At 40.8% G+C, this 10,967-nt stretch overlaps 1 protein-coding gene across 1 annotated transcript in view; it reads right to left on the bottom strand.

Moving 5' to 3' along the window:
• Nucleotides 1-10,967, bottom strand: part of TRPC3 (transient receptor potential cation channel subfamily C member 3) — a 35,691-nt gene that overhangs the window by 23,513 nt on the left and 1,211 nt on the right. Inside the window, exon 2 of the mRNA XM_008635734.2 lies at nt 2,011-2,782. Coding sequence (XP_008633956.1) covers nt 2,011-2,751 — 741 coding nt within the window. The 5' untranslated portion in view covers nt 2,752-2,782. The remainder of the gene's footprint in view (nt 1-2,010; nt 2,783-10,967) is intronic.

Here is a 10,967-nt window from a genome sequence, read left to right as displayed (position 1 = left end):
GAATGCAAATGCTGGATTAGAACCCTTCTCCTCTGGGATGTGACAAAGCACACAAGTTATCAGCCAAACACATTCAGATGACACATCTATAGGAAAGAAAGCACTGAAAAGACAGTTATGGATGGGAGGGAGTCCAGGAAAACACTCAGCTCTCCTACCAGGCTTGATAGAAACAGAAGGAAAAAAAAGAGATGGGACATCAATGAGGAGAGTAATTATTTCACTGGAATGGTTTGACATTGATGACAAGCTGGAATTTCCATGCCAGCAAGGAGTCAGGAACAATTTTTACTGTAGGTGCCAAAACTGAATCATCTGATATACCTGGCAAGGTTAGTAGCAATGTAAGTGCTATCCAATAATACTGAAATCTGTTAAAACAGTGAATTTCTCAGGGTTTTAGGCATCCCAAAATAGCAGGGAATTACCATTTTAAAAACTGAAATAATTTTTTTAAGTTCTGGTTTGAAATGAGAAGCCCAATCAAAGAACTTCACCTCTTCTTCTCCAAAATTTCAAGCTACATTTTTTTCTGATGCAATTTGTATGCATGGTATTAGTACCTGTGAGATGGGGGATTTCTATTTCCACTGTAATTTTTCTATGCAGTTCTAATCATCTACATCCTTGCCTAACAAAAACACAAAGCAGCTTGCCCTAATTTAGCTTTTGGTGGCAGGGTACCTTTTCATCCGAGGAAAAAGAAAAAATCTGACATTTTTCCCTGAATAAATTCATCGAGGAAGTATTCAATTAATTTGCCGGATTATACAATACACAGCATGGTATGAGCGAGTTCCTTCAGCAAAGAAAGGAGAGGAAAGGTTTAAGCTGACTTTTACACTTCATTAATGTGTGTTATAATATATTAATCCTCCTCACCTCCAAAACGTTCTTTTTAAATTATATTTTAACCCACTCAGCCATATCTGGAGCTATTCTTTCTCAGGAGTCTAAAAAGATTTCTTCCTCTTCTGTTAAATTTCACTTTATTAATTTCTCCCTGTATTTTTCCATGTTGTTGCATATTCTGAGTACTCCACAGGGTAAACACTGCTTGCTGTTGTTTGGAGAGGTTAATACATTTTTCTCTCTCTCAGATCATTTTTGAAGATATGAACAAGCAAGTGGTACCCAACACTGGCCTTGCAGAACCCCAATAAATTTGCTGTTACACGCAGAGACAATGCTGTGAATATCACTACTCACTGAGAACAATCTGTCATTCCCCAAGCCGAGCTTTTCTCTTTACAAGCAGTCTACTGGGGTTTGATTTTTTGTGGGGTTTGGCTGCAGGGGGAGAAGGGTGGACAAGAGGAAAGGCAGCTGTTATGGTCCTTTTCAAGGTATCCAACAGAACCGAAAACTCATTAAAAAAAGCAGTGGGCAACAGTTAACTAAGCCATTAATTGTCTGATGGAGAAGCTGAAATATATCAAGAAGTCAGGGCACTGACATACGAAACCAGATACAGCTGAAAACCAGGTAAGAGGACCAACATCTGTAATAAGTTTAACAGCTGGTTTTGAACACGTGACATTCCTAAAAGGTGTGTCAAAAAAAATCTACTTTGGGTATTCTTAACAGTTTGGAGACATCAGTCAAATTAGTACAAATTAAAAAGAGGGAATAAGGTCAGTGCTGCAGTACCTCAAGAACAGCAAAATGTTTCTGCTTTTTGCACTCATATTACTCAGCACTTGTAACTAAGAACAATCCTTGTGTGCTGCAGCAACCAGAATTGTTTTCCATCTGCTGAAAGGTTATCAGAATGCACACTTTTTCCAGTTGCCAATTTTTTCTGAACGCAGCAGGTCCAAAAGCAATTTCATTCTATTAAAAATTCCTTCTAAAGGCTTATGTATCAAGAATAAAAGAGACAATAAGATGAGAGTATTTGTAATTGAAAAAGTAAAGGCACAGGGAATCATTTCAGCATCTAAGGACAACATGAAGTAGCAGCAACTTTAAAACAATAACAAAGACAGAGAACCACAAAAACACCATTACCTTGAATTCTTTTTCAATGTTGGCCAACTTGGCAAGTTCATTGCTGAGTTCTAGAGCAGTGAGCACTGGATCTTCACTGGACAGGGACAGATAAGCTGGACTGGCCAGTCCTTTGTACGCGTTTATTCTTGACCTAGAGTGACTGAAAGAATCATGTTTTTGCTTCTCTGTACAGTCATTACATTTGCAGAAATAATCATGAGGTCTTTCTATCCTTGCTCCTTTCATCAACAGCATGTGCACGACTTCGTATTTTTGGCAGTGGGCAGCTAAAATTATCGGAGTGATGTCTGGAGAAAAGCGGGTACCGTCTTCGTCATAGGAATAAAAATCATCATCCTGGAGCTCCTGCTCACAAGGGCTCAGAGTCAGTCGCTTATTTACTGAAAACCCAGGATGATTCAAAATTGCTTCCACTATCCTAATGTAACCCTTGCTGATTGCGAGCAGCAGGGCATCTCCAATCCGTGCCAAGTTCTCTTTTTTTAACAGAAGTTCTGTCACTTCCAAATGTTCGTTCCCTACAGCAAGCTGCAAGGCGTTTTGGCCCATGTAGTCGACGCAGTTGACATTCAGTGTCTTTGACTCCTCCAGCATTTTGCGCACCACAGGGATGTTCCCGTACTCGGCAGCATCCAGGAATCGCTCCTCCTCGGCCGTCAGGCTTGTGCCCCTGTTGTTGAACATGAAGGCAGGGCCCCTAATGGCCTGTCGCCTTCCCTTCTCCCTCATCATGGTCATACGCCTCAGAGATGGACTCTCTTCGATGTACCTAAGGACAAAACAAGGAAAAGGTAACATATTTTCACTATGGTGGTAATTTGTAACTTCCAATGCTGTGGCTAAACCAACTTATTTTGTCCCTTGTCCTTTGCCCCTCTACTGACAAGCAGTATCCTGTATTGGGATCACTCTTGCTTGTCTGCAATCTAAAGGCACTCACAGGCCCAGTGCCTCGGGCCATTGCTGTTCTCTTAGCATGGTCAAGATTTATTAACATTTTTTCAATCTTTTTTAAGACACCAGTCCTCTTTAGAAATCCCTGCCAGCTCACTTAGCTCATATATAAAATGAAAACATATCTGCTATTCTACTTTCAGTAGTAATTAATTATTATCCACCACAGGCATTCAAGCTGATGCTATAAGTAAGGCAATACTTAATGCTTACCATGTTGTAGATCACATAAGAGTGAGGTGAAAGCACATTTTGTTCAGGATGTCTTGCCAAGCAACACATGGTGAAGCCTGAACTCACAGCTTCTTGTGTTACTACTAAAAATGTTAAACCTGGAAGCTTCTACTCACAAGTCACTTGGGTCAAATCATAAATTTTTGAAAAACGATAGTACATGCACATTCAGCAGACTTTCTGCAACTAAACTGCTCACATGTTCAGACACCAGGAGTCACCCAGTATAGACTGGGATCAGCTCTCACTTCAGTGGACTCCTGCAATGCTGTGGGTTATGTTGGGCCTGTTTCTACATCTACCATTTCAGGAGCTGAGAGGGTCTGTGTATACATTCTTGTACCACAATCAAAAAAATGGGAAAGTCAGAGTTAATGAATGAAAATTTGGATAACAGGCTGCACTAGAAAGAGGAATCCTGGGTGAAGGAAAGTGAGATGATTTAAAGGAGACTGAGAACCAGGGAACCTGTGAACTCTCCACAGAAACCAGTTGCAAAAGCAGAAAGAAGGAGAAAAGAGAAGGGTAACAGGTGAAAAGAATGGGTGAGCAAGCTAATTTGGCAAACACAGAAACTGGAATTATGAACCAGTGAACGTACTGGCTAAGAGAACAGGCAGATTGGATGCTGAGCTGGATCTAGCAAGGTTAGGAAACTAGAGAGGGGTGAGAAGGTTCAGAGCAGCGAGACTGGATAGAAATTGCAAAAAAAACGGAGCTAGGATGAGAGGTGGAGGAACAGACACTGCCTAGCTGGGGAAAACAACAGCAGGAGACAACTGCCTGGCAAAGTCTGAAATAACAGAATGGATGGGATCAGGCTGAAGTGTTCACAGCTGGTGGAAGAACAGAAGCATTTATGCCTGCCAGAGCAGAGGCCAAAGGACTGAAAAGGTACTCGCGGTACCCTAACCTTCCTTCAGCATCATCTGAAAATAAACACGAACCCAATCTCCCTCTCCTTTTCTAGTCCAGCTCGATATTGAGAAAGACTGCTATCAGTTAATCCAGTAGCTCAAGGGATAGAGATCACTTGAGATGATTTGATGGGCATGGAGACACCAAGTGCTGCTGATAAACAGTATGACTTAATGGAGGGTGTGCTTTGAATACATATAACACACTATATATATATATATATGTATATACTACATAGAGATAAAGAGGTCTTTTAAGTTCCAAATTTGTTTCTTAGGCCCTACGTGCTTCTGTTCCTCATCTTTCGAAAAAGAACAGTTGGCTCCCATCTTACAGGAGCATTGTGAAAACTAATTTTTTTCACTTTGCTGAAAAACTCAGACACAGGAGTAAAAGGCTAGACAGAAAAACTGAAGAGGAAATTAATCCTTCTACCCTCAGTCCGTTAAAAGAGATGTGAGTCCATGTAGTGAATGCCAAGGGCAAACCAAAATATTAAACAGCCCTTTTTAAGCAAACCCTGTGAGTCTGCAAAAAGGACAGAACCAAGGGAAAAATGCCACATGCACTTTTGGGCATGGAAAGGCTCTGCATTAAAGTGGACACAGTAGCACCTGCATGGGCACCTTCAAAAGCTAAATATCCAAACTGGTGCAGGTTCAAATCCACAGACAGAGAAACAGCCTCCTAAGTGCCTGTGGGGGTTGTTTTCTGTGCGTGTGATGTTGCAACAATGAGCTTTGCTATATTACCACCGCACAAAATACAACCGCTGCCATCACCGGATGCAGCACTGTCAGCCCTAACAGTGTTCACTGGGCATAACTAATTCCATTCAGGTTGTAAGGATATGCCTGCCCTTCCAGCTATCTGCATCAGTTGTAATAAATTCAGCAAAATGTAAAATCTTAATCACTTTATCACAGCAACAAACATCCTGAAACCCAGTTCAAGCCCTGAGCATTTCAGTTAACACAAATGGGCAGCTCAGTTGCACATCAAGTGAAGAGACTGTGATACTCATTAGCAAGGGCAGGTCTCTCCTGGGATGAAGCATTTCATCTTTTTACCTTTTTATCTGTGGCTGGCATTTCTGGAATACCTGAAATAGCCTGAGTGGCACTGCAGTATAAGGAATGCTAACTACTATTTACTTTTTGAAAGATGTGGCAAAACTGCTTTGGCAAACATGACATGATCCATTCTTCCTTTTTTCATTTCTGCACCGCTTTCTTTAAACCTATAAAAAAGGCTGCATAACAGAGAGGATTTGTAACTCTGTTAAACACAGAATTGATTTAATGTCTTAAACCTCAGGCATACTTCCCACTTAGGAGTACTCAGAAATAAAGATTTGAGCCAAGAGTGCACATTGTGAACAGCCACAGTGAGCTGCTATCTTATTCCCCAACAAAATCGGAAGTAAAACCAGATACACGGTCTTCTCATAGTTTCTTTTTAAACAAGACCTTACTGCCTTCTATGCTGTTACACTTCCATTCTTCCTCCACATCCAAAACTACACACGTACAGAAATGTAGTGTTTACTGTAATGTTAGGAAGAAAAAAAATATAGCTATTAAAAATGTAACAAAGACAAAACAAATTGACTCATGCTGACTTCTTGCTTTAAGAAGACTCTAAACTGCCACTTTGAATCTCATTTATCTTTTATGAATTACACAATACATTTGTCCTTATATATTCCATTTAACTTTTCAGCATATTTTGAAAGGTGACATTTATTTTCATTTTATCTATCTTCCATTCAAAACCCACTATCTGGGTGATCACTGAGGTGATTCATCTGACTTCTGTAGAGAGACACATATCCTTTCAAAAGTGTCCTTTCAAGAGTGTCTTCGTAATAAGGAAGATATCCTTAACTGTAAACCTCGTGACAGAAATGATGTATCTGAAGTGACTGCAATACCTTCTCAAAATAAAGATGCACGATGCTTGGTATTTTAATGACTAAAATATTGTCAAGACATCCCCAAATAAATGAAAAGCAAAAAATCTTGTGCAGCACCAGAGGGCCATAAGGCTGTTGTGTTCATCCACATCTCTCCCCTCTTTTCTTCCACTTTTCCCTCAGCAAATTCAAAGACCTTGAAGCCAGCATAGCTCTGGTCAGACTAGTGCATGCAAGAAGAATCAGGTACAGGGTCTCCTATTCCATTTTCTGCTTTCCTTTTCTTACATCTAATATTTGTAGCTATCCCAAAGTATTAATAAAATAGTTAGAATTTTAGTTTTAGGTGTTTGACCATTTTCGGCATATTTTATATGTATTATGTGCTGTCTGAAATAATCAAACCAGCAAAATCTCAAGTTGCATCTCTCAACATCATTGGACTGGCTTAAAAATATTATTAAAATAGAACTAAGTGTGGATTAATTGCTTGTGTTCTATTTCCAAAGCCTCTGAAGCTCAGATACTCAACCCTGTCTCTGTAAGGTGCTGAAAACCTACATTAAAAGACGGAAGGAGAGGTGGAAATCATGAGGCTCCTTTTCCCAACTGTTCCAAATAGTTGAAAGTACACACACAAAAAAATATCTGTAGAATACATGGCAAAAATCCTCGCAAAAGCACCAAGTAGGAAAAATGCCCAATTATTCTGTATTAATTTGTCAGTAGAGATAAAGAAGGATGGAATGGGAGATCAGTCATGTTAACTGAAGCACACCTGTCCCACCACATCTGGACATGTTTCACTTGGCCCTGAGCCTGCTTCAGTTAAGCAGCTGTTTTGAGGAACTGAAAAACTTCACCGGAAAGAAGGAAGAACTTCAGGAACTGCACGCCAACCTTCAGAATCATCTGTTCATCAGCTCTGCTTCGCAGCAGAACTCCCACATCAATGAGGCCAAGGCTCCCAGAGGAGCACATCCACTTTCAACACCTTCACCCAGTGATAAGTATCACAAGCTCTCAGAGCAATGCTATGTGCACCCTGAACAATTAACTGGTTCATTACATACCTGGTAAATAATACATAAAAATCTATCCTACATTATAACATGTTTATGCTTATCTTAGATATTTTCATCTAAAATGTATGACCTTCGTATGGGAAATAAAAAATAAAAAGTTCTGCTGAGCAATCAATGCTCATTTATCTCTTGTTTTCTGCACATATCGCATTTACTATAACCTTACATTGCATCATATCCTTGCCGGGTCAGAGATATTCCTACAAGGAATGTACAAGGCAAGACATTTGAGCAGCACAGCAACTGCAAAGGGCTGGAGAAAGCACAGCAATCCCTCTGCTTCTACCATGGGCTGCTTCAATTACGGATTTCTACTCTGTCACTCTACCTCTCCCTTTTCATGTTCAATCTAGAACTGCAGCAGAAAAGAAGCGTGGGACAAAGAGTTGACCCGAGAATTCCTTTTTTCCTTATCCAGCTCATTATCTACAGCAATCCAAAAGATTTATAATCTTGTTTCTAAGTCTACTTTTTAACACTGCACACGACATAAGCAATTTTAAAGAAAAGGAGAAACAGAGTTTTCATTCTGGGCCTTCCCAGATCCATAGAGCAATTTGTGCTGAAGAACAGGCTGTTACTCTCCCTGAACTATTACATGCAATAAAAGATGGCATCAACAATTTACAAGCAGTTTACCCCCTGCTAAACTACAGTACATTAGTGATCCTGATTCCATTCTAGCCCTGAAAAGGAAATGCAGTCCAGTGGTAATAGACAGATCTGATAAGTACATCATGCCAACAGAGTTTAAAAGCAGCAACATTGGAGTCAGCCGAGCAGGAGATGCAGATTGTGCCTCTTATTCTGCCAAAAGTCACCTCTGAGGTCCCAGTTTTAAAATTAAAGACTGGTAATTGCCTTACAAAAGTAAGTGCTCAGACATGCACATACATTAGAGCAGCATTGTAGCTAATGACTCCTGATATTTCTCAAACTAAATGATTTCAAAGATTTTATTTGTTACTGTCACAGAAAAAGACAGCTCTTGCATGTGAGGAAGCAGCTCCTGGCTCTGAGCAGGGCCACAAGAAATGTTGGAGGGGCAACCCCCCAGCCCCACTGCCTCTCCCAAAGGAAGGCTTTCCCATCCCTCCAAGCTCTGCTACAGCCATGCGTCAGAATGGGCCGCTGGTAAGTTTGTTTCTTCACCACTAAAAGCAGTGTCTCCTGTATGTATGTTTGCTCATGTTCCGAAAAATTCGGGAGTCCCTGCACCAAATCTGAAATGGATTAAATGAGAGCTTCCTTTTCCCTTCTGCGAGCTACTGCCTGGGCTTTCCAGAAGAGGGAGGCTGAAGAGCAGAACATAAATGAGGCCAGCTGCAAGATTTGACTGAGGTCTATACTCTCCCACTGGTCTGAAACAACATAATCCATCATCCAAAACGCCCTCATGTCATCTCACAGAAGTTCTGGCTCCAAACTGGAAAGATTTAGTCCAAAAAAATAGAAAAGAAATTACAATGAGCTATCAGGAGGAGGTGTACACACACTTAGGGGATGAAACAAATTCCTGCCCCATAAACTACGCAAATCTTTTTTGACAATTACTCTTCACTAACTTCTCAAAGAAAAATACCAACCATCTGAATTCCTGTGGGAAAAAAAAAAGGACTATATATTGATGGCAGGAGGGCATCTACACACACACAGAACAAGGCAAATATCTCACCAGGAAAGAAACAAGTTAACAGGTTAACTTGCACCAACAAAGAATTTTAAAGCTCCTTTGAAACTTAGTCCTTTCTTTGTGTTCTGTCACTCCAGCCAGAAAACTACGCTGTGATTTTCAGAGAGACTCAGGAAGTCAGGTATCTGATGCCTGCTACATTTAATTTACAGGTTTTGTCCACCTTTTTCCCACTGGGGCATATAGTACCCTGTGAAACAAGTATTACATCCAGTCTGCAATCTTAGTAGGAATCTGAGGTTAATTACTTTTTTTCCAGCAATATTTGGCACAGGAGGGAGCAAGCTGTACACTGACAGGCACCTTACACAGGCTACTGCTTTCAGAGATTTCAAAACCCAACAGTGTCTGCCTTCTTTTGTGCAAACTACTTCACATCTTCCTGCCTCTTTCGCCTCACACCTTGTGCTGAATATTTAGACTACAAATCCTTCCAGCCAAGGGTTCTCACTCTGTGCCTGCTAAAGCCTGACCTATGTCAATCTGAGTGCATCAGGAGCAAGCTGATACTCATCTTTACTTCACTAACATGCACAATGATTTTAGGCATTAGCACCAAACACACCATGTCACTCTGGGAGAAAAATCCCACTGCTATGCCAAGGGTGACCACAGGCACATAACAGGAAATATACAGGTCTGGGTGTTTTGCCTCTATGCCCCAATAGTTCAATACAGTCCTACAACATTAATCCATGTCAGCCCTTTTGTCACTCCATTGGGCTCACAGACTCCCAGGAGAAGGGCCACAAGAATTATTCTACCAGGGAGCAATTCCAAGAGACAGAGCTCACTGCAGGCTCAAACACCTATAGCTGTGTAAACTGAACTCCAGTTTCATCCTCCCATGGTACAATATCCATGTCTTAAACACAGGAATATGCCAACCTTTCTAGGACACTTGGGATCCAGGAGCTGAGGACTCACAGCTTCAACTCTGAGCCAGCTTCAACTGTCTAAAAATAACATGTCCAAGTCTCTTTTTATGGCAGATAAAGACAGGCACCTCCAAAAAAGAAGATAAATGACTATGCTTCCTTTCCCACTGCTATTTCCTCTCCCTTTCCATCATCTACATGGGAGTCTAGACAAGCAGCTCAAGCACAACTAACTTTCTGACAGCTGAAGACACGTGAAAGACTGATTCACTCAAAGTGCAGATTGCTAGGCACAGGGTATTTCTGAAGAATTTCTGCACAGGGATGGTAAACCCCGGTTTTATTTGTGGTTGTCCCATTCTAAGCACTACCCTAATTATTTCTGTATTTTACAGTTGTCTCTGGGGTGATTTTAATTAAGGCTTCTACAAATGCTGAATATCTTATCTTAAAACTCAGTGTTTGCTATCTGGTAATTAAAATATTTAATTAAGAACTAAACGTTGTCCTGAAAACATAAAATAGTCAAGCAATCCTCTGAGGTTAAGTCTACCTAAACTGCAGTGTGTTATAAAAATTAGTGAATAATTCATGGACAACCTACATTTTGCAAGTCAGGGAAAGAAAGTTAACATCCCTACTAGTAAAATTGAATGCATTTATCTTGCAGTAAGTCTAATCATAGTCAGCATCTCTTTATATACCTAAATAGACAGATAGATGTTTATGATTGCATCTTTGAAAATAAACTAAAATTTTGGAAGAGCACATCCAAACAGGATAAGGTGCATCTCCAGAACTACGGCTTTTCTGCACAGGTGTCCTAGATTTCTGTGGGGAATCTGGTTTTATCCCAGCACAGATTAAAAAAATATACAGGGATAAAGGGGATACTTTAGCAATGGGTTCTCTAAACCTTAGCCGAGCCAATAATTGGGCAATTTCTCGGCAGCTACGCTTGTATCCAGGGGGAAAACAGGATAAGGTGCATCTCCAGAACTACGGCTTTTCTGCACAGGTGTCCTAGATTTCTGTGGGGAATCTGGTTTTATCCCAGCACAGATTAAAAAAATATACAGGGATAAAGGGGATACTTTAGCAATGGGTTCTCTAAACCTTAGCCGAGCCAATAATTGGGCAATTTCTCGGCAGCTACGCTTGTATCCAGGGGGAAAAAAAAGAGGGGGAAAAAAAAAAGAAGGGATGGAATCCCCTCCAGCCCGGCATACACCTGTCCCCGCCCGACGCTGAAGAGGCAAAGCCGCGGGGCTGGGGAG

The sequence above is a fragment of the Corvus brachyrhynchos genome, unplaced genomic scaffold (assembly GCF_000691975.1).
Source record: "Corvus brachyrhynchos isolate BGI_N302 unplaced genomic scaffold, ASM69197v1 scaffold105, whole genome shotgun sequence".
Lineage (NCBI taxonomy): Eukaryota > Metazoa > Chordata > Aves > Passeriformes > Corvidae > Corvus > Corvus brachyrhynchos.
The sequence above is the reverse complement of the archived record's forward strand: the minus strand, read 5'-3'. Positions and strand labels throughout refer to the sequence as shown.